This window comes from Ovis aries, chromosome 3, assembly GCF_016772045.2.
Source record: "Ovis aries strain OAR_USU_Benz2616 breed Rambouillet chromosome 3, ARS-UI_Ramb_v3.0, whole genome shotgun sequence".
NCBI lineage: Eukaryota > Metazoa > Chordata > Mammalia > Artiodactyla > Bovidae > Ovis > Ovis aries.
The window spans coordinates 104909283-104933649 of NC_056056.1; the positions used below are offsets into that span (position 1 = coordinate 104909283).

At 48.9% G+C, this 24367-nt stretch overlaps 1 protein-coding gene across 2 annotated transcripts in view; it reads left to right on the forward strand.

Annotated features, from left to right (window-relative positions):
* Positions 1-5597: 5597 nt before the first annotated feature.
* The window catches only part of ACOXL (acyl-CoA oxidase like), a 372099-nt gene continuing 353329 nt past the window's right edge, over positions 5598-24367 (forward strand). For both annotated transcript variants that reach the window (XR_006059556.1, XM_042248150.1), the window contains exon 1: positions 5598-5986. Coding sequence is in view for 1 of the 2 variants with exons in the window: in XM_042248150.1 (XP_042104084.1) it covers positions 5865-5986 (122 nt within the window). In the remaining variant the exon portion in view is untranslated. The remainder of the gene's footprint in view (positions 5987-24367) is intronic.

The following is a 24367-nucleotide window of genomic DNA, read 5'->3' on the forward strand; positions in this document are numbered from 1 at the left end:
TGGCTTATCGGAAAGTTTGTTAAATAATAATCGTTGCTTCACTGATTAGCCATCCCTTTAATTTTTGGCATTGCTGTCTCCTTGGTGGGTCTGTTACCTTATCTCCCCAGACCCGCCCGAGGATGTGAGTGGGGAGGCTTGTTCTGATCTGAGTGGGAGTAGTGGGTCCACGCGTGTCAAGGCCTGCATTTCCTACATCTGAGGCAGAAATGTGCAGTTACAACTCTCTCTTCCTCTAAAACTTTAAATTAGTTTGTCTGCTAATGTCAATATTAAATGTCCACCTATGTAAAATGACTAATAGATTCCCTAAATTGGTAAAGCATTTCTATTCATATTTGGGCTTTCAGTGACTTGTTATTCCAAAATAGTAATTTCCAAACTTATTGGAGATGGAAAACCAGACTGCATCAGGGAACATGAGCTCCAGACTTGACTTTCCCAAGAAGCAAGTGTGCTGTGCTGTGCTCAGTCACTAAGTGGTGTCTGACTCTGTGCAACCCCATGGACTGTAACCCACCAGGCTCCTCTGTCCATGGGATTACCCTGGCAAGAATACTGGAGTAGGTTGCCATCCTCCTCCAGCAGATCTTCCCAACCCAGGGATCGAACCCGTGTCTTCTGAGTCTCATCTCCTGCATTGCGGGCAGATTTTTACCCAGTTAGCCACCTGGGAAGCCAAAGAAGCAGATAATGGGACTTAAACCCTGAATCTGGGTGTAAGTTTCCTGATCTGTAAAATGACAGCTATCTCCATCTCTTCATAATGTTTCTCTGACTTCCACTCTCCTAGAGCCTCCACTCAGTTTCTTGGGTTGTCCCATGATACCATTCAGTGCTCTGTTAAGAAAAGGAAAACGGGGACTTTCCTGGTGCCCCAGTGGTAAAGAATCTGCCTCCCAATGTAGGAGACTCAGGTCCAGCTCTGGTAGGGGAACTAAGGTCCCATGAGCCTTGGAGCAACTAAGCCCAGGTGCCACAACTAGTCCGCCTGAATGCTGCAGAGTTTGTGCATCTCAGCGAGAGAAGGCTGTTGCGGCCAAGAGCCCAAGTACTGCAACGAAGACCCAGCGCAGCCAAAATTGAAAAGAAAAGAGAAAGAAAACAATTATTCTTCTGTAGGTTCTGCCTGTTCGACACATGCTGCTGCTGCTACTGCTGCTAAATTGCTTCAGTCGTGTCCGACTCTGTGCGACCCCGTAGACGGCACCCCACCAGGCTCTGCCGTCCCTGGGATTCTCCAGGCAAGAACACTGGAGTGGGTTGCCATTTCCTTCTCCAGTGCATGAAAGTGGAAAGTGAAAGTGAAGTCGCTCAGTTGTTGACACATGCAGACAATCACAAACACACATATATCTTCCTTCCACTGGGAAATTTAAAGTAATTTATAGTAGTAGCATTAGCTGTGTTGCTGAAACATCATATAAGATTAGAGATTTATAATTAAAGTAGTGACAGAAAGCTGACAAGTGATTTCAGGGGCTACAGAACATTAATAAAGTTGATGTGAAGAAAGGGAAAAATATGAAGCCCTATTCTAGAAATGTTTTTCATCTGAGGGTGTTTTGTTACTTCTGAAGATCCCTTGTGAGGTCAAAACCCAGGATGGACTTTCATATCACTGCAGCCTGGAAGGAAGGAAGGATGGATGGGAATCCCAGCTCTCTGCCGCCATCAGTCTCCCCAAGAATCTCTCATGGAATGTTCAGTTCTATGTGCGATCCTGGTATTTGTATAATGGACACAAGTGATGCCCAGATGTTATTTACATGTTAGCCTGCTTCTAGAGACCAGAGACCCTATTCCTTTCTCTTTCCTATTCTTCTCTTATTAGAGGCATCTAATCTTATCAGCTCATTTTTGCATCGTGATAAATGGCTGCACTGGTACTAATGGCTGGAATCAAGATTGCCAAAAGAAATATCAACAACCTCAGATACGCAGATGATACCCACTCTAATGGCAGAAAGTGAAGAGGAACTAAAGAGCCTCTTGATGAAGGTGAAAGAGGAGGGTGAAACATACAAAAAACTGAGACAGCATCCAGTCCCATCACATCATGGCAAACAGAAGGGGACAAAGTGGAAGCAGGGACAGATTTTATTTTCTTGGGCTCCAAAATCACTGCAGGCATTATTCAATAGCACAACAAAGACACCGATCCCTTAAGAAATGCTCAGAGTTTTTGAAGGCTCTGTGTCAGGAACTCAGTCAAAAACCAACTAAATTTCTTTTCTTTTTTTGAAATTTACTTTGGCCATGCTCACTGTCATGGAGGATCTTAGTTCTCCAACCACAGATCCGGTCCATGCACCCTGCACTGGGTGTGCAGAGTCTTAACCACTGGACTGCGAGGGAGGTCCCCAGACAAATTTCTTTTTACAAAATTATACCTGCATCTCTGAGCATTAGTTCAAAATTTCTTTAGCATTTATGGTCTCTCTACCTTATAACAATGTTATAAGGCAAGGGCTAGGTAAACCTGAGCTAGTATCATTACTGGGGTTCTCAAAGTACCGGGGGGTCTGAGAAGCATTGTTGCTTTCAGTCTCTCAGTTATGCCCAGCTCTGCAACCCCATAAGCTGCAGCACACCAGGCTTCCCTGTCCTTCACCACCTCCTGGAATTTGCTCAAACTCAAGTCTGTTGAGTCAATGATGCCATCCAACCATCTCTCCCTCAGTTGCCCCCTTCGCCTCCTGCCATCAATCTTTCCCAGCATCAGGGTCTTTTCCAATAAGTCAGCTCTTCACATGAGGTGACCAAAGTATTGGTGCTTCAGCTTCAGCATCAGTCCTTCCAATGAATATTCAGGGCTGATAATCCTTTAGGATTGACTGGTTTGATCTCCTTGCTGTCCAAGGAACTCTCAAGAGTCTTCTCCAGCACCCCAGTTTGAAAGTAACAGTTTTTCGGCACTCAGCCTTCTTTACGGTTCAACTCTCACGTCCATACACAAGGAACATTATAGTTTCCTAAGTTGCCCCATTTGCCTCCTGAAACCCAGCGCAGTGGTCAGATGGAGCCATTAGAGGCCATGCCCTGCAGAGTTCTCATCTGGAAAGAAAGGACCGACTGGAAATACTCCAGGGTTCTGCCTGCTCTATTTTCTGGTTCTCTGCTTTCTACAAACACACCAAAGTTCCCTGAGAACAGTCTGTGCCTCACCACGGAACCCTAAGCCCTGGGCTGTAGTGTTCGTGCCCCAGGCCCTCATGAAAGCTGCCTCCAGAAAGTTCACCGAGGCCCCCAGGCCAGTCCTGCAGGGGAGTGTGATGTGGTGTGGGTCCTCTGGGGCCTGAGTCCTCTGCCTTGGAGAGCCAGGAGCCCTTGGGCAAGTCATTAACGTTCCTGGCCACTCATCTATGGAAGGAGCTTAAAGGATTCTTGCCTGCCACCATCCACGCAGGAGAATGCCCTCTCAATGTCCAAGCCAAAGGCCTGCCTCTCCTACAAGGACCGAGGGGCTGGGGCAGTGCGAAATGAAGCCAGCAGCCATCACAGCCTCCCTCTTCTATGGAGAGCCCAGGGCTGCAGGATGGCCCTTGAGCACAAACCTGGATGCCATGCCTGGTCCACTGTGGGCCACTGGACACCCTTCTCAGAGGCCTGGGCTGCTGGATTCCTGCATTTCCCTTATGAGGTCCTGCTGTGGGCACTCTGGTTCTGAGCCCAGCCTTTTTCTCTGGGACATGCCTAACTCCTCTAGCAGGCATCTTGTTGGGGAAGGTTTTCTGATTGTAACTGTGTTCTACCTGTGTTCTCTGACTTCTCCAGGTGGCTTTCCAGGTGGCTCAGACAGTAAAGAAGCTGTCCTGTGAGCAGGAGGGCCGGGTTTGATCCCTGGATTGGGAAGATTCCCCCAGAGAAGGGAATGGCTACTCACGCCTGTATTCTTGCCTGGAGAATCCCATGGCCAGAGGAGTCTGGTGGGCTACAGTCCAAAGGGTCCCAAAGAGTCAGACATGGTTGAAGTGACTTAGTACACATGCACATACTGGATTGAAAGTTCATGTAACCTTATTGGAAAACTGGGTTTTTGCAGATGTAAGCAGAAGAGTCAGACACGACTGAGCGACTGAACTGAATCAGGTTAAGATGAGGTCAGAGTGGAGTAGGATGGGGCCCAACCCATTGATTGGTATCCTTATAAGGAGAGGGAGGTTTTTTTTGTTTTTTGAGAAATCTACAATGAATATTCTCTTCAGATTTCCTGCAGTCATTGTGGAATATGTCCACAATTTAAATAATCCCACAGAACATCCCACTGACCATCACAGAGCACCTAATATGAGGCAAATATTATGTATACATAATTATAGTCTTTAAAAAAATGTAGATCATATTAGCCACAAGTTTCAGATGAAGAAATTGAAACTAAGAGAGATGAAGATTCTTATCTAAAGTCACAAGATCAGTCACAGACAAATTTGGGGCAGGTCAGGCTCTAGGGCAGGCCTTTGGGCAGAAGCAGGTTCACAGCAAGGGCTCGTGTGCAACTGGGGGTGCCCCTCCTGACAACACCCTCACAACAAACCAACTCTCACAACAAACATAGGCTCCGGTGCCCCAGAAGGGGGAGACCATCAGCTAAAGCAGAGCTGTGGCTCCAGGCAGGCCCCAGGGATTGCCCAGGCTCCAGAATCCTCAGGAGAAGAGGGGCACGGGGGCTCTATGCCTCAGTACAGTCCTTGGCTCACACAGCACCCTGAAAATACAGAGCTAAAAACCTCCTGGACAGCAAGGAGATCAAGCCAGTCCATCCTAAAGGAAATCAACCCTGAATATTCACTGGAAGGACTGATGCTGAAGCTGAAGCGCCAATAATTTGGCCACCTGCTGTGAAGAGCTGACTCCTTGGAAAAGACCCTGATGCTGGGAAAGATTAAGGGCAGGAGGAGAAGGGGGTGACAGAGGATGAGACGGTTGGATGGCATCACCGACTCAACGGACATGAGTTGGAGCAAACTCCGGGAGATGGTGAAGGACAGGGAAGCCTGGCGTGCTGCAGTCAAATAGGGTCGGAAAGAGTGGGACAAGGCTTAGGACTGAGCAACAAGAAGGAAACTAATACAGATGATATTCATTAACCTAACGACAGCAAACAGAGACCCAAGGGCCAACTACAGCACACTCCCCAAGTCATCTCCCCAGCCCAGTGGTCTTTGAAAGGAAACAACGAACATTGCCTTTCTACTTAGATGGAGAATCAGTAAAGTAAATGAGACTTAGGAAAGGAGTGAATGTTTGTCACTCGTTAGAGCAACAGAAGGAGGATTCTGGGAGATGAGTTCATGTTTGTTCACTGTCTGTTCTGTCTGCATCTCCCAGCTACCCTGTAGCCCCAGGCCACTCCCCCAGATTACAGTAATATTAAAGTTCGCTGGAATGCCAAGCTGCAGCTGACCTGGGGCCAGAGCAGGGGCCAGGCCGTCTTGGATCTTGGGCGCAGAGAGGCTGCTGATACAAGAGTTCTGCTCTGTGAGATGCCTCAGCTCTGAGCAGCCAGGCCCCGGTGTCTACAGACCAACCTCCCCTCTAGGGTTCTAATACCAGGGTTCTTGTGGGCCACCGACCGGAGAGACAACTGAGCTGAGGGCACGGGCGGCAGGAACTCAAGCCCCGGGGCAAGGCGGGGAGGGAGACCATTCTAAGAGCCCAGAGTCCTGGGACCTTTCTGTCTTCACCGGGTGCCCAGGCAGCGGCGTCGGGGTAGGGTCCGCGCGCAGGAGGGCGGGGCAGGCGGCGGAGGAGGGAGGAGACGGGCCGGCGGCTGGAGAGGAGAGGGCGTGCGCTCCGGGCCACTTGCGGGAGGAGCGCGCCGGGCAGCGGCCGCAGAGACGCGCCAGAGGCCCGACAGCACGATGCAGCCGGCCGACCTGGGGCTCGGGGACTCATCCTTGCACCGTTACCTGGACGGCGAGTTCTGGAGCCTCAAAAACGAGCTGCGCGGGCTCCTGGGCGGCTGTCCGCTCTTCCGGCCCAGGTACGCGTCCCCGAGGGCACCTCGCATTGCACCCCGGGCAGGGCGAGCTGGGGTGTGTGTGCTGCGCCCGAAAACAGGTCCCTCCCGACCCGACGAAGATGGGCTGCCCGCCGCAGTCCTGTGGACGCCGCAGAGCCGGCGACTTCGTGGCCCTCAGGAGGCGTCCTCTGCCCAGCGCGCTCCCTCCTACACGGAGAGCAGGGACGAACCGGCGCTCCCCGCAGCGGCGGACGGGATGCTCGGCCCAGAGCGGTAGCTTCTAAACCGGTTTCCTAACCTGTTTCTTGAGTCCCCGCCTTTGAGTGTCACCCCTTGCTGGGAGAGGGGGCAGAAAACCGGGTTGGAGCGGGCGTGGAGCGCCCCCAGGGCCACCGTGTCGGAAAGCGGCGCAGAACAGCGTTATCCCGGGTCGTGCCTGCAGAGAAGTGCGGGCATTTTCCTGGCACAGGGATGGACTGGCTCTGCCCGGGGTCGTATCTGGTTGCTGACGTGCTGCGGACTCCCAGGGGCCTGGCGGAGTCCAGGTGTGCGTGGGGGCGGGTGAACAGCGGCGGGGGTGCTTGGGTTGCAACGTGGATTCAGGCCCAGAAGTCATTTGATGGCAGCACAGCCCAGAAAATTGGACAGAAGGCTTGGTGCAGCCTACGTTTGCAGACTGAGAAAATAACCCAAGGACCAGCCCTTGTGTCTCGTTGAGGACTTTCTCCTGCACTCTGCTGGGGTCTCACCCCATCTCAGGTCTTCTGATAAGCCCATTTTTAGAATCAGGCTTCGGAGTTTTAATTTAAGAAAGCCCCAGTTAAAAAGCACCAGTATGTTCTGAAGGGAGATTAACCAGTTAGCACATGTTTCTGTCTCAAGGATGAGCTAGGCTGAAGGAGGAGATGCTTGGAATAAAAGCAGGTCATCCTTGGGGAGGAAGCTGTGGTTTCTGCACTGGAGGTAACTGGTGGGGGGAGCAGGGGTTAGAGGAGGTGACAGGTGAGATGGTGGGTGGGCCCTTGTCTCCCCAACTTGTCCTTTCCCCTTCTCTCTCACACCGTCTTCTTTATGTTATCTTTCTCAAAGCACGGTCCAGGGACTCCTGGAGGGTACCCAAGACTTTTTCAGGAGCTTCACAAGTTAGAAATTATTTTAGTGATAACATGAAGCAGGTACTGACCCTTTCATCCTCATTTTCTCACGAAGGTACAGTGGAAGTTCCCAGAAACTATAGGATGTATACTTTCCCAACATATCTGCAGAAGCAGAGAGCAGCATCCAGTTATTTCAAGGCAGACGTTAACCAGACTTGTAAAGACATAGAACAATGCCACTTTTCTAATTAAAAGTGTAGTTCTTTTTGTAAACATTTAATGAGTTTATTATTGTTACATTCAAATGATATAAATATTTAAACATTTTTTCTTTTATAATTTCTAATGTGATAAATACCGTAAATACCCATAGATATTTGCAGACCCCAATAATTTTTTAAAAGACAATTTTAAAGAGCAGTGTTAGGTTTAGAACAAAATTGAGAGGAAGGTACAGAAATTTCCCATATATTGATACCTCCTGTCTCCACACAGGCATAACCTCTTCCATTATCAACATCACTCACCAGAATGGACTTTTTTTTTTTTTTTTTACCCAAAGATGAATCTACGTGGGTACATCATAGTCACTCAGAGACCACAGTTTATGTTGGAGTTCACTCTTGGCGTTGTACGTTCTGTGGGTCTGGACAGATGTTTAATGACACATACCCATCATTATAGGGGCTTCCCAGGTGGCTCCGTGGTAAAGAATCCACCTCCAATGCAGGAGATGTGGGTTCAATCCCTGGATTGGGAAGATCCCCTGGAGGAGGAAATGGCAACCCACTCCAGAATTCTTGACTGGAAAATTGCGTGGACAGAGGAGCCTGGCGGGCTACAGTGCGCGGGGTTGCGAAAGAGTCGGGCACGACTGAGCGCAGCGCCGCTCTCATCATTATGGTGTCATCCAGAGCGTTTTCACCGCCCGAAACATTGTCAGCGCTGTTTTCTCTCACCACCCACCCCTGGCAACCACTGATCTTTTCACTGTTTCCACAGTTTTGCCTTCTTAGAATCATATAGTTGCGATCATACAGTATGTAGCCTTTTCAGATTGCCTTATTTCACTTAGTAATATGTGTTTTAGCTTTCTCCATGTCTTTTCATGGCTCGAGAGCTCATCTCTTTTTTTCATGCTGAATGCTGCTCCATTGTCTGGATGAACAGGTTTATTTATCCAGGCACCTCCACCTTGGATACCTCCACGTTTTGGGAGTTAAGCGTAAAGCTACTATCAACATCCATGTACAGGTTTTTGTGTGGAGGCCTCAAGAAGTTTTAAGAGGGCAAGGAGGTCCTGCTGCTTTAAGTGATACTAGGTTCTGTCACAACCTAGTATCCCAGGGGTCCCCAACCTCCGGGATCTAATACCTGATATCTGAGGTGGAGCTGATGTAGGAATAATAAAGTGCACAAGAAACGTAATGCCCTTGAATCATCTGAAAACCATCCCCCTCCTCAGTGTGTGGAAAAATCACCTTCCACGAAATCGGTGCCTGGTGCCCAAAAGCTTGGGGACGACTGCCCTTATACATGTTCCTTTCCCTGTCTTCCTGTGTCTTTTCAGTTTAGCTCCTGGCCTGTCATCTCTTTGTCTTTTCTTATTTAGATAACTGCAGTTTAAATGATGGAAAAGAATGCTAACATCTAAACCACTGATTTGGGCCAAGTAGAAGATTCTTTGCTGTGAACTGTACAGTCTGCTTTGGGACAGAGGGGAAAGGCAGGCCGGAGTTGGAGAGCCAACCAGCAGCCAGCAGCACATTACCTGTGTGATTGTTATCAAGTGAGATGTTACCTTCCTGAGCTTCCATTTGCAGAAAGGAGATAACATCTGTGCTGCTGGTTTAAATGAGAAACTGTTGAGTGGCTTTTCATTAATGCTGGCTGTGGTATGACACCTAAAAAAAAGTGGGGGGAAAGAGATACAAACCCCATTACTCTAACAAACACTTTTCCATTCTCTCCAGTTTTTGTTTATTGACTTCATAATTTCAGAGTTGTAATAGCTTAAATGTCATACTGGTTTTTTTTTCGTCCCCAGTGATTAAAGATCTTAGTATCTGCTTGGAAGTTCACCTTGTACTATCAGATTTGATCTTATCCTGTGTTCGAAGACAGTGACCTGACTTCTTGATGTTTTTAACCTTCTGCCACAGTAAAAGGCTCCATGAGAGGCCAGAAATAAAACTCTCTCGTGGCTCAGATGTAAAGAATCTGCCTGCGATTCAGGAGACCCAGGTTCGATCCCTGGGTTGGGAAGACCCTCTGGAGGAGGGCATGGCAACCCTCTCCAGTATCCTTGCCTGGAGAATCCCATGGACAGAGGAGCATGGTGGGCTACAGTCCATGGGGTGGCGAAGAGTCAGATGTGACTGACTGACTAACACCAGACATGGATTCACAGATACAATATGAGGCCTCCTGTAGCCAGTCGCCTATCCCCAGGCCCTTGAAATTCAAGTAGGTGTTGGAGGGGGCGAGGTTCATGAGTGTGAGTGCCGTGTGTATAGTGGGAAGTTTGTACAGTGTCAGGCACTCCCAGGACATAGAGCCCAGGAAACAGTTTGCTTCCCCACCAAAACCCAAATCCTGGTTTTGCAGTTTTCTGAGCACATCACCACTGCCCTCCTCTGTGCAGGGACTCATCCTCTGGGGTACTGCCCCAGGTGTGGTGTGGGTGCAGCCCAGCTCCCCCCCTCTCTCCCCAAGACCAGCCTGCCAGGCTGAGTCCTCCCTGTCCTCAGTCTGATGGCAGGCCCCCCAGGTTCTGGGAATGTCCCCATGTCTAAGGGTCCCACCTGCCCCGAGGTCCATAGGACAGCATGCCCTTGGCTGGGGCAGCAGTGGATTCTGGGCCACTTGAGGCTCCTTCCTGAGGTTGCAGAGAATATTTAAAAACAACCTCTGGGGACTTCCCTGGTGGTGCAGTGGTTAAGACTTCGCTTTCCAATGCAGGGGTGAAGGCTCTATCCCTAGTCAGGGAGCTAAGATTCCACATGCCTCGTGGCCAAAAACCAAAACAGGAAACAAGCAATCATGTAATAAATTCCATAAAGACTTTTAAAATGGTCCCCATCAAAAAAAAGAGAGCAACATCTGAAACGTGATAAGCTTTTCACACGCTTTTGAGTTTGTTTCTTGGCAAAGCGGGGCTCTCTCCTGGGCGCCAGGCTGGTGAGTGGGTGTGCACAGGTAAGGCTTCTGTGCTCAGTCGCTTCAGCCCTGTCCGACTCTTCGACACCGTAGACTGTAGCCCACCAGGCTCCTCTGTCCATGGGATTCTTGGGGCAAGAGTGCTGGAGTGGGTGGCCATGCCCTCCTCCAGGGGATCTTCCCAACCCAGCTGTTGAACCCTCCTCTCTTCTGTCTCCTGCATTGACAGGTGAGTTCTTTACCACTAGCGCCACCTGGGAAGCTCTGTAAGGCTCACAAGCCTCACTAGAAGTCTCTAGACTGACGGGACCTCTGCACTATCCGTCCTCAGGGCTCCCCTCCCTGGCCTGGCTGTGCTGAGCCGACTGCTTCCCTGTCCCCCTTCTTTCTCTTCACTGCCTTTTCTTTCTTTCCCTGGAGCAATGCGCATTTCTCTTCCTAACCTTTGCAGAGATTTGGTTTTCCCCCACAGCCTTATTTATGCACTCAAGCATATGGTGAAGACCTTCTCATTGCAAACAGTCAGATAATATTGAAAACCTGAAAGTTTCCCAAACTGTCCCCTCCCCCAACTGCTTATTTTTTTTAATTATTATTTATTGATTATTATTTTATTTATTTTTCCGGGCTCCAAAATCACTGCAGATGGTGATTGCAGCCATAAAATTAAAAGACGCTTACTCCTTGGAAGGAAAGTTATGACCAACTAGACAACATATTAAAAAGCAGAGACATTGCTTTGTCAACAAAGGTCTGTCTAGTTAAGGCTATGGTTTTTCCAGTGGTCATGTATGAATGTGAGAGTTGGACTATAAAGAAAGCTGAGCACCGAAGAATTGATGCTTTTGAACTGTAGTGTTGGAGAAGGCTCTTGAGAGTCCCTTGGACTGCAAGGAGATCCAACCAGTCCATCCTAAAGGAGATCAGTCCTGGGTGTTCATTGGAAGGGCTGATGCTAAAGCTGAAACGCCAATACTTTGGCCACCTGATTTGAAGAGCTGCCTCATTTGAAAAGACCCTGATGCTGGGAAAGATTGAGGGCAGGAGGAGAAGGGGACTTCAGAGGATGAGATGGCTGGATAGCATCACTAACTCAATGGACATGGGTTTGGGTGGACTCTGGGAGTTGGTGATGGACAGGGAGGCCTGGCGTGCTGCAGTCCGTGGTGGTCACAAAGAGTCAGACATGACTGAGCGACTGAACTGAATTGATTTTTGGCTGTGCTGGGTCTTCCTTGCTGCATGTAGGCTTTCTCTAGTTGACAGGAGCAGGGGCTACTCTTCATTTAGGCATGTGAGCTTCCCATTGTGGTGGCATCTCTTGTTGCAGAGCACAGGTTCTAGGCACGTGAGCTTCAGTGGTTGTGGTGCTCGGGCCTCGTTGCTCTGTGGCACGTGGAATCTTCTTGGTGTGGAGATCGAACTTGTGTCCCCTGCGTTGGCAGACGGATTCTCAACTGCTGGACCACCAGGGGAGTCCCCAGCCACTTATTTTTGTTGTGGTGAAATAAACAGAAAATAAAACTGACCATTTTAACATTTTTTACTTTAAAATTTTAAAAATTTATTTTTAATCGGAAGAGGATTGCTCTACAGTATTCCTCTGGCTTCTGCCATACAACAGTGCGAATCAGCCATAAGTACACATTTGTCCCCCTACTCCTGAACCCCACCCCCACCCCCACGGTAATTTCGGGGCCCCCAGCCAGCTCCCCGTGCTGTACAGCAGCTTCCCACTAGCTGTCTGTTTACGCATGGCAGTGTTTCCATCAGTGCTACTCTCTGAATTTGCTCCACCCTCTCCTTCCCCCTACTGTGTCCAGCGTTTCTTCTCCGTATCTGTGTCTCTATTCCTGCCCTGCCTGCAAATAGGTTCATCAGTACCGTTTTTCTAGATTCCACATGTCTGTGTTCACAGACAACGTTTGTTCTTCTCTTTCTGACTTCCCTTTGTGTCACAGGCTCCAGGCTCGCCCGGCTCACTAGATCTGAGTACCCAGTGGCGCGAAGTACATCCGCGGTGCTGTGCAACCATCGCCGGCATCCATCTCAGAACTCGGGCATCCTCGCAGTCTGAAACTGTGTACCCGTTAAACATGTATTCCCTTTTCCTTCCTCCCGACAGCCACTGGCGACCACAGCTCTACTTTCTGTCTCTGTTAATTTGAGCTACTCTAGTGATGTCATCTAAGTGGAATCATACCATCATTGTCCGTTTGTGTCTGGCTTTTTTCACTTAGCAGAATGTCCTTCATGTTGCAACAGGTGACAGAATCTCCTTTTTAAGGTTGGATAATACTCCATCATCCTTTCCTGTGCCCATCTTTGCATGAAATGTTCCCTTGGCGTCTCCAGTGTTTTTTGAGGAGATCTCTAGTCATTTCCATTCTGTTGTTGTCCTCTATTTCTTTACACTGGGAAAGACTGAGGGCAAGAGGAGAACGGGGCTACAGAGGATGAGACGGTTGGATGGCATTACTGACTGGATGGACATGGGTTTGAGCAAACTCAGGGAGATAGTGAGGGACAGGGAAGCCTGGCGTGCTGCAGTCCGTGGGGTCGCAGAGCTGGACACGACTGAGCAACTGAACAACAACAATACTTCATTAGATGGATATATCACATTTTGTTTGTCCATTCATATGTTGATGGGCGTTTGGTCCTCCAACCACTTTGAATACTTTAGTGTTGTAGAGTTTGATTTTTCCTACTTTTCCTATTTTTCTATGAGTTCAAATATACATGTGAACATTTTCTTGGATAAATAGAATCATACTGTGTGTTCTACAGCTTTCTCTTTTAAAATTTATTTTTATTTTCATAATACAATGTATGAACCCACTTAATACAAAAGAGACACTATGAGATTTGGAGTGAAAAATCTGCCCCTATTCCACCCCCTTCACCCCTCATTCCCTTTTCTCACTGGCAAACACTTTCACTTCTTCAGGGGATTCTTATGTCATTTACCTCTATTTTCCTTTAAAACATTCATAAACAGAGCTACTCCTTGATTATGTAGTGATTTGTGTGTGTGTGTGTGTGTGTGTTAGTCACCCAGTCGTGTCTGACTCTCGGAAGCCCATGGACTGTAGCCCATCAGACTCCTCTGTCTATGGGATTTCCCAGGCAAGAATACTGGAGTGGGTAGCCAGTCTCTTCTCCAGGGGATCTTCCTGACACAGGGATTACACCTGGTCTCCTGCGTTGCAGGCAGATTCTTTACTGTCTGAGCCACGGGAGAAGCCCGTATAGTGACTTAGCAGTATAGAAAACGAAGACTCCCATGACTGCCCACTTTCTTTCCTTACTCCCGCAAATCAGTGTGTCCCCATTTTTACTTAAACTGGTATCCAGGTTCACACTGCTGTGACTACATGTGTCACCCCCTGCCACGCCCCATAGTATAACATATTTCACTTCCTTTCTTTGACAACTCTTGGTGTTCTCTTGGGATAACAATTTCTACCTTTATTCTTTGGCTTAGTTTTATATAAAATTGTCATTCACTGGCCTGTGCACTCCTAGACGGAAGAGTTCCAGTCCTCTCAGTTTGGTCAAGGGCTTCCCTGGTGGCCGAGGGGTAAAGAGCTGGCCTGCAGGGCAGGAGACTTGCAGGAGATGCAGCTTCCATCCCTGGGTCAGGAAGATCCCCTTGGAGAAAGAAATGGCAACCCACTCCAGTATTCTTGCCTGGAGAGTCCCATTGACGGAGGAGCCTGGTGAGCTACAGTCTATGGGGTCGCAAAGAGTTGGACAGGACTTAGCAGCTAAACAGCAACAAAACAGCAGTTTGGTCCCACCTGTCGTGTGTCTGCCATTCCCTTCCCTCCCCGTGGACAAATCCATCCAGGAGGTCTCCCTCTGGGGCGTCGGCCTGGACTGGCTTTACCATCGTCTTCCCGGTCACCTGGGGAGTTTCCTTTGCATCTCCTTTAAAGTCAAGCCTCTGTTTTCCCAGCCCTTCTCTTTCTTGGTCGCTCTTTGTGGAGGATTAGAGGTGGCCACAGGCTCTTTTCGTCATTCCCATCGAGAGGGGTGCTTCTGTGTCCCCTCCCTTGAGTCTGGGTGGCTCGGGGACTGCTCTGGCCCATGGGTATGGTTGGAGTGACAGGGTGCCAGTGTCTAGGCTCAGGTCTGCGTGACTGTGACCAGCACCTTCCGCTCTGTCTCCTGAGGCCACGGCTTCCGTGTGGAAAGTTCTGCACCAGCCTGTGGCTGCCATGCTGTGAGGAAGCCCAAGCTGGTCCTTGAAGAGAGGCCCCATAGAGAGATGCTGGCCGTTCCTGACTGCCCCGGCCCCCAGCTGTTCACGCCATCTCAGCTGGGCCCCCAGACCTGTGAGGAGCACACAGGCCATCTCTATTAATACCCGATCCTGTGTGCCCAGGTTCCTGGCAGAGTAGGAGGCAGAGTGTCAGTGAATTGTTGTTTTAAGCCCCTACGTTTTGGGGTACATTGTTATCATAGCCATCGGAACCAGGACAGTCTCTCATGTAATAGCTTCTTGAGAAAGGATACCAGAGAATTAACCTTTTGAGATCTTCATGTCTGAAAATATTTACTCTCAAAATTGGCTGAATATTTGTGTAGGTGTAGAATTCTAGACTGGGAATAAAATCTCCCTCAGAATTTTAAAGGCATCATGCCTTTAGATACCCAACATTGTTACTAAGGAGCCCGACGCCTCCTGCACCTTGGCATTTTAGTATGTAAAGATATGATTTGTTTTTCTTCCTCTTGCCTGGAAGTTTCTGAGACTTTGCTTTTAGCACTGGCTCTGTGGCATTTTACTGTGTTGTGACTTGATGGTGGCCTCTTTCTCTTTCATTGTTGGGGGCATGCCGGGGGCTCCTTTAATCTGGAAACTACTGTTCTTCAGCTCTTTGCACTGCTATCTTATCTGAACTCTGATTCAGATGTCAGACCTCTGGGGCTTGTCTTCTAGTTTCCTAATCTTTTCTTTCTTGTTTTTCATCTCTTTACCTTTTCATTTCTCTTTCCTGGCAGACTTTCTCAACTTTATCTTCCAACTTCTCTTGAGTCATTTAAAATAACGACTGTCATAATTTTCAAGGTTTCTCTAAGTCTCTTGTTCCTTTTCTAGAACATCTGTTCCTGTTTTCTGGTTGCCAGATGTCTTATTTCTTGGGAATACTTGATGGTAAGTTCTGAGATGTTTCTTTCTATTTTCTGCCTTGTCTCTGTTTCTTGAGTTCCTTTCTTCCCCCTTTGTACTTTTGACCTCTGTTTTTCGTGTTTGAGGCTTTTGTTAAATGTCTAGTCAACCTTGGGTGTTTGTTCAAAATCGCAGTGAAGTGAGTAATACGAATAAGTACTGGTTTATAAACAAGCAGGGTTCTTGGCCCCTGACCAAGACTTTCTTGATCAGAGAGGACCTTCCTTTCCAGGGCAGGTTAGCATTAGTGTTGTGTTTTGGTCAGGGTTAGTCCCTGAGGATGGGTGTGTAGAGAATGAAGGACAGGTGAAAAGTCCGGGTGCCTGAAAAGATGGTTGGTGAGCTGGTCTCCTCCATATGTGACTTTAGGCTGATTGGAAAACTAAGCTCCTCTTCTGTATGAAATTTTAAAAAGCTGTGAACTCGTAAAAACAGAATAGAATTGCGGTTAGCAGGGACTGGTGGTAGGGGGAATAAGAGGGATGTTTAAAGGAACAAACTGGCCCACAGATGGCACGGTACAGCGAGGATGGACGGTGATATTGTGTTATGAATGTCAAACGTGCTAAAGACGAGGGTTTTTTTCCTTGTTGAAGTAGAGTTGATTTACAGTGTTGTGTTAGTTACTGGTATGCAGCAAAGTTAATATATACTCTTTTCATAATGGTTTATTACAAGAGATTGAATATAGTTCCCTGTGCTATATCGTTGGGCCTTGTTGTTTATGCATTTTATATATAGTAATTTGTATCTGCTAATTCCAAACTTCTCGGAGAAGGCAATGGCAGCCCACTCCAATACTCTTGCCTGGAAAATCCCACGGACCTAGGAGCCTGGTGGGCTGCAGTCTGTGGGGTCGCTAAGAGTCGACTCGACTGAGCGACTTCACTTTCACTTTTCAGTTTCATGCATTGGAGAAGGAAATGGCAACCCACTTCAGTGTTATTGCCTGGAGAATCCCATGGACGGGGGAGCCTGGTGGGCTGCTGTCTCTGGGGTCGCACAGAGTCGGACATGACTGCAGTGATTTAGCAGCAATCCCAAACTTCTAATTTATCCTTTTCCTATCCCTTTTCTTCTTTGGCAACCATAAATTTCTTCTCTGTATCTGTGAGCCTGTCTTTGTTTAGTAGGTGATATCGCATGATATTTGCCTTTCTCTTTCTGACTTGTTTCCCTTAGTGTGATAATTCCCGAGTCCATCCATATATATCCATATGTGTATATGGACCACATCTTCTCTGTCCATTTATCTGCTGATGGACACTTTGGTTGCTTTGGTGTCCAGACTACGAATAGTGCTACTATGAATGTTGGGGTGCTGATTCCCACCCCTCCTTTTTTTTTTTTTTATAAAGTTAGCATAAATTGTGCTAACAGTATACTCTTTAGACCACTGGAGGAGGAAACAACAACCCACTCCAGTATTCTTGCCCGGAAAATCCCATGGGCCCGGGAACCTGGCGGGCTGCAGTCCACGGGGTCACAAAGAGTCAGACACAGCTTAGCAACTGAGCACACACTCTTTAGACATACCTGGATATGTGAGGACCTCTATATAATGAAAGGAAAGGACTGCTAAACCAAGGTTTAAAAGGGTTGGCAGGTGAGGGCTGAGAGATGAGCGGTGAGGGTGGGGCAGGGAGGGGGGCACACGGGCGTGGCTTTTGGTTACTGGCTACTTCTCTGACTGGATGAAGGTGTTTATCACAGTTTTAAGATAATGATTCAGACTGTGTTGCCTCCCAGTTATGGTTGTAAAAGGCAGAATTGTTTTCTGGTTGGACCAACAGTTGGAAGGAATAAAAAATGAACTATGAATAACCAAGAGTGTGTCCTTAGGATCCTGGCAGAAAGAAAGACAGGCAGTGACCGGGAGAGACTGAGAGAGAGAGAGATCTAGAGAAAGGCACTGCAGCTCGTGCCGGTAAAGGTCAGGCAGCTCAGTGGGCCCGCTTCCCTTCTCCGGGCTCTGTTCAAGGAGTGCAGTTGGCGACATGCGTTTCGTATTCGATTGCTCATCTGACTCTCAAAGGTGATAATAATGAAGTTTAGAAAGGGCATGCTAGTGTGCTTAGTCACTCAGTCGTGTCTGACTCTTTGTGACCCCACGGACTGTAGCCCTCCAGGCTCCTCTGTGGAGTGGGTTGCCGTGCCCTCCCCCAGGGGATCTCCCCACCCCAGGGACTGAACCCAGGTCTCCCGCATTGCAGGCAGATTCTTTACCGTCTGAGCCACCAGGGAGCCCTGTAAAGGGCAGAGATGGGGACTCCCCGGTGGTCCAGGGGTCAGGACCTCGCCTCCCAATGCAGGGGGTGTGGGTTTGATCCCTGGTCAGGGAGCCAAGATCCCACATGTCTTGTGGCCAAAAAACCAAAACATAAAACAGAAGCAATATTGGGAGAAATTCAATAAAGACTTTAAAATGGATTGTATTAAAAAGTCCTTAAACAGAAAGGGCATAGTCCTAGCTTCCTTTTCTTTGGAGAGGAGAGGAGAGAGAGAGTGTAGAGGTGGGATCTGCAGGGTTTAAATTACAGGCAATAAATCCTGTATACTAATTTCACGTGGGAAATTTCCTTGGAGAAGGTTGTGGAGAAGTCGTTTTCTGCTTCCTCGTTTGTATCACTTGCCCAGTTGTGTCAGGCTCTTTGCGACCCCGTGGACTGTAGCCCACTGGGCTCCTCTGTCCATGGGATTCTCCAGGCAAGAATACTGGAGTCAGTTGCCATGCCCTCCTCCAGGGGATCTTCCCAACCCAGGGATCGGGGTCTCCCGCGTGGCAGGCAGATTCTTTACGGTCTGAGCCGCCAGAGAAGCCCTTCCTTATTTGCCACCGTGTTACTCCTCAAGTTGGTTCAGGAATGGTCACATGATCTGATTTCAGCCACTGAAATGGGAAGGGAGGTTTCTGAGGGGTCCAGGAAAAGATGCTTCCTTGCTTATTTGAGAGCTCTGTTGGATGGGCAGACCTTCTCATTTTGGATAGAGTGGAGTCTGAATGTGAGGCTGACAGGCGTGCAGCCATTTTGTCACCAACAGGGAAGCCAGCCCTTGGAGGAAATGACTCAGAGAGGCAAAGTGGAGACTCCGCATTCTGGTAACATGATAAGCCACAGAGTCCATGTGCCCCGAAGCCTGCACTGTGTTCCTCATCCCCAGCTCCATGAAGCAGTAAGTCCCCTTTACAGTCCAGGCCACTGTGAGTTGGGTTTCAACCAAACTTGTGGTCCTTAAGCAAAAGCACCCCAATTAGTTTGCTTTTCTTTCACTTTAGTTTCAGTTGCAGAGACAGGAAAACACAGCTTACCTTGGTTTCGGGTGCAGAGGCTGAAAGGCAGGAGCCGGGGTGATGCTGGCTGGAGTCTGTGGCTCTGCTTGCCCCGTGTCCAGATGAACTCTGGCCGCCGTGTGGCCTTCGGAGCTTTGGGTGCATGTCCCACTGCTCAGTAGCCAGGCTGGAAGAGAAGGGCTCTTCTTGGCTTCTGGCCCGGTCCAGGCCACCCTCCCTGGCCCATCTGGCCACTGCTGTTGCCTTTTCTTGACATGCCACTGGGCTGGGTCACCCAGCAGAACCACGTGGGTGGGAGTGGGAGTGGGAGCCTGCTAAAGACAGAGTCGGGGGATGTGGCCCAGGAAAGGGAGAGCCCGTGTGGGACAGACAGCACTGGGCACCCCTCCTCAGCTTCCTCCTGAGCCGCTGGGTCACTGCAGGGAGTGAAGGGTGGCTGGGAAGGGCACCTCGGAAGCCAGGTCAGGCATTCTCACCTTGAGCAGGGCACTTAGTGCTGCCTGTTAAGTTCCTTCCATGTTCCTCTGGCCGTGAGTTGGATCTGAAGTTGGGCAATACCTTGCCTTTTCTGGGCAGAGATTTGCTGACTGATCCCAAAAGGGTGTTTTGCATGAAAGAAACCAATGTCTGTGCAGAGAGGCTAGGGTCATGGGTGCTCATTGCTTGCTGCCTCGGAGGGGCTGCGACTTTGGAGGGAAGCAGGCGTTTTTTCTAACCGAGGTCATTCTGGCTACGTCTGGAGACCTCAGAACTGATGCTGTTCTTGAGGGGGCCCTCCCACAATCCTCTGCCCCCTTCTCTCCCTCCTAGAGAGCTGAGATTCTTCTGTGTCCGTGTGGATATGTTTTTATTATTTGCCTTGTTGCACTGAGTTTCAGTGGCATCCCTTGTCTTTCTAAGTTCCCTTCTGTCCATCCTCTTCTTTACAATGATGTCCAAGTGACAACATCTGTACTCGGTCCTCTCTCCGTGAGCAATGCTTTGCTGGTGGGTTGATTCCAGGAGCAGAGACTGATTCTTACATAGCTGTGACTGTGACAAGGGGGATCCTGACTGACAAAAGGAGACGGTGCTGCTGATTAATGATCACTCACCCTTCTCTTCACAGCAACAGCTCTATGGACCACATGCAAACCTCTGTTTCTTTGACACTATCTACTGGCTTACTGTGGGGCTTCCCAGGTGGCACAGTGGTAAAGAATTTTCCTGCCAGTGCAGGAGATATAGGAGATGCAGGTTCAATCCGTGGCTGGTCAGGAAGATCCCCTGGAGAAGGAAATGGCAACCCACACCAGTATTCTTACCTGGAGGATTCCATGGATAGAGGAGCCTAGTGGGCTACAGGCCATGGGCTCACAAAGAGGTAGACATGCCTGAGTGATGGAATATTCACACATGGGCTTATTGTGAGAACTTAGACATCATGGGAGACCCTAGAACCCCGGGATCTCTCCCCAGCCCTCCTGGCAGCCATGGCAGAGTGTTGATCTCCACTTGGCCCTTTGGGGACCCCAGGCCCTAAAGTCCAGGGGATCATTGGGCCCTGAGGGAATCTCTGTGGCCATTTCCCAAGTTCCCTTTTACCTGTACATGGACAGGTGGGTGGACAGGTAGCTCTCAGGGTCCAGCAGGGGACCCTGGCTCCTGTGCACATTTAACTCCCTAAGGGTGCCTCCTGCACACTCAGCGAATGGATCTATTTTTGAAAATGATGGGTTTTCCCTCTGGATCTTCTACTATGAGTTTGTGTACCGTAATGTTCAGAAAAAGACCCTGATGCTGGGAAAGATTGAAGGCAAAGGAGAAAAGGGCAGCAAGAATCAGATCTTTGGATAGCATCACCAACTCAATGGCCATGAATCTGAGCAAACTCTCGGAGATAGTGTAGGACAGGGAAGCCTGGTGTGCTGCAGTCTATGGTGTTGCAAAAAGTTGGACGCAACTTAGCAGCTGAACGGTGACAACGATATTCAGGTGGCGCAGTGGTAAAGAATCCTCCCGCCAATGCAGGAGGTGCAGGTTGGATCCCTGGGTCAGGAAGATCCCCTGGGGAAGGAAATGGCCACCCACTCGAGCATTCTTGCTTGTGAAATCCCACGGACAGAGAAGCCTGGTGGGCTACAGTGCTTGGGGTCGCAAAGAGTCGGGCGCAACTGGGCATGCGGCACACACGCACACGAGGCCGCTCCAGAGACACCCTTTGAGTCACCAAAGGTTCCACTGTAGTTGGACACAAGGCGCCCCGTAAGCCAGCAGACACCACCCTCCTGTGGTCAGAGTAGACCTTGGGAGGGAGTCAGGCCTGATTATACTTGTAGACCGTGGGGCTGGGCATCCTCCAAGACCCTGACCTGTTGGCCACAAACCCATCCTTGCTTTCTTAGCTAATCTCTCAGGGGCCAAAAAGAAGGCTGAGCGCCAAAGAATTGATGTTTTCAGACTGATGCTGAAGAAGACTCTTGAGAGTCCCTTGGACAGCAAGGAAATTAAACCGATCCTAAAGGAAATCAGCCCTGATTATTCATTGGAAGGACGGATGCTAAAGCTAAAGCTCCAATACTTTGGCCACCTGATGCAAACGGCTGACTCATTGGAAAAGACCCTGATGCTGAGAAAGACAGATTGGGAGAAGGGGACGACAGAGGATGAGATGGTTGGATGGCATCACCGACACAATGGACATGAGTTTGAGCAAGCTCTGGGAGGCAGTGAAGATCAGGAAAGCCTGGTTGTGCTGCCGTCCATGGGGTCACAAAGAGACACAACTGATTGACTGAACAACAGGGGCCACTCCCATCAGCACCTCTCACATGAACCCTAAAAAGTAACCCTCCTTGTGTGAAGCTTCAAGTCTCGTTTCTCAGCCAATCGCCATCCTGGAGGTTGAGATTGAGTGGTGACCTGGACCAATCAGAAGCCGCCCTCGGGCGGGGCTGACACAGCCTCCCCAGGATCCTGGTGGGGAAGGAAGAGCCCGCAGCAGTCTGCGCCATGTGCCTTCACCTAATGACAGACATGCCCGAGTCTCGTGACAGCTTGTATTTTCATCTTGCGAGACCATATCTGTTCCTGTCCCCCGCTCCCTCAGCACTGCCTCCCCTCGGCTCCCTTCCTGCTCACCTTCCTCCCCTTTCCTCCTTCCCTCCCCTCCCTCCCCCTCCCTCCCCGGGACTTCCTCTCTCTGCCCACAGACACCCCACTCCTCAGCCTACCCTGCACAGCCACTGGGTACTCGCTGCTCTGCCTTCTCTCAGCTCCTCCCGACCAAGCCAAGTAAAGGTAATTGCTAAATCCAAAGCTCCCCATTCCAGAAAACCACCAGGCCATCCCAGGGAGGGAACGCCCATCCAGCCACTTGATGTCTGATGATAACACGTGAACTGCCTGCAGGGCCCCTCTTCCTCTTGCTTTGTCTTCCATGCTGGACTCCAAGCCCTTTGAGCGTGGGAACTGGCCTGGCTTCTTTTGAGCATTGAGATGGAGCAGGCACTTTAGCAAAAGCTCAGGAAGGAAGGGGAAAAGCCAGGACGGAGGGGGAGGTTCTGTTCCATCAGTTACTCAGTCACTCAGTTCCTCGGTCACTTGGTGGGGGCCCAGGATGCAAGGATGGGGTCTAGAACTGCCTCCTTCAGGAATTCCTGTGAGGTTTTTGTCTTCAAGGAAGGACTTTCCTTCCTCTTCTTCCCTTTCCTCTCAATATGCATAGCCTTTTTTTCCCACCTGCAGCCTCTGTACTTTGCTCATCAGCTAAGGTTGGCCAGAAGTTCATTGGGGTTTTTTCATGTTATGCAAAAATCAGAACGAACTTTTGGGCATCTTCCCAGCTGAGGGAACTTCATGGCCTACATTAAACCGCAGCACTTAGAAACCACCCCCTTTGCATCTTCTCAGGCGCCTGCTGGCTCCGGGCCTTCAGCCTTTGACAGTTACCGCAAGATGATTCAACAGTTTCTGTTTCATTCACCATCTACTCATTCACCAGGCTGTGTGTGGGGTTCATGGGGTGGTGCCCAGGTTTGGGGGTCGGAGGTCGAGTTGTGATCACGATGTTTGCTAGAAGGCGGATGGGCCCTGTGCTGGCTGCCTCTGGTGGGGGGGGTCCTGTGTGTTCACAGTGGGGTACACCTAGAGTTTTAATAGAGATAGAGCATTTTTTGGTGTTTTTTTTTTTTTTTTAAATAGTGAAAGATGAATATCAGTTGGAGTGATATTTTTATCAGCCAGACGAAAAATAAAAGATAATTACAATTGCAAGCCATAACGGGAACATGAGTAGCTTAACAATATAAAACAGTTACATACAATTTAGGGAGTCAAGCAGAGTGATGTGGTAAGGGGAAGGGCACACAGGCATGTGCTTTCATCTGCCCAGCCAGCCTGTCGTTTTTGGTTGGTGCATTTAATCCATGTACATGTAAGGTGATTATTGATATGTATGATTCTATTGCCATTTTCTTAATTGTTTTGGGTTAGTTTTCTATAGGTCTTTTCCTTCTCTTGTGTTTCCTGTCTAGAGAATTTCCTTCAGCATTTGTTGTAAAGCTGGTTTGATGGTGCTGAATTCTCTTTAACTTTTGCTTGTCTGGAAAGCTTTTGATTTCTCCAAGATGAAGCATTTTTGATTCTTGCTGTTTTCAGAGAGAAGAGAGAGTTTGTTCGGGGTTGAGCTGGAGGTGTCTCCAGAAGCAGATTGCCAAAGAGACCAGGATAAAGGCATGGATTATTGGAGCAGAGCACTGCTGGGAAACCAGCGTTGGTTTTCAAGTTCTTATTAGTTTTTCATTCTAGAACGTCTGTGTTGCGTGGAGACACATGGTGATCTCCAGGCACCAGGGATGTCCTTTGTCATGAGCATTCAAATTAGGTATCTGAAGGTGTGCTTTCCCTTAGACCAAAACTGATTTTGATTTGGAGTTGGAGAAAAACACCCACCACTGCTTTTAAAAAATGATTTGTGTGTGTATATGTGTTTTAATACACACAGGTCTTTTTTTGGTGGTGGTGTTGTCTTGCTTGTCTCTTTTTATTCTATTTTAAAATTAATTTTTATTAAAGTCTAGTTGCTTTACAGTGTTGTGTTAGCTTCTGCTGCTGCTGCTGAGTCGCTTCAGTCGTGTCTGACTCTGTGCGACCCCATAGACGGCAGCCCACCAGGCTCCTCTGTCCCTGGGACTCTCCAGGCAAGAACACTGGAGTGGGTTGCCATTTCCTTCTCCAATGCATGCATGCATGCCAAGTCGCTACAGTTGTGTCTGACTCTGTGAGACTCCAAGGACAGCGGCCCACCAGGCTCCTCTGTCCCTGGGATTCTCCAGGCAAGAACACTGGAGTGGGTTGCCATGTATTAGCTTCTACTGTACAGCAAAATGAATCACTCATACATATATATGTACGTATCAAGATTGCCGGGAGAAATATCAGCAACCTCAGATATGCAGATGACACCACTCTTATGGCAGAAAGTGAAGAGGAACTAAAGAGCCTCTTGATGAAAGGGAAAGAAGAGACTGAAAAGGTTGGCTTAAAGCTCAACATTCAGAAAATGAAGATCATGGCATCTGGTCCCATCACTTCATGGCAAATAGATGGGGAAACAGTGGAAACAGTGTCAGACTTTATTTTTGGGGGCTCCAAAATCACTGCAGATGGTGACTGCAGCCATGAAATTAAAAGAC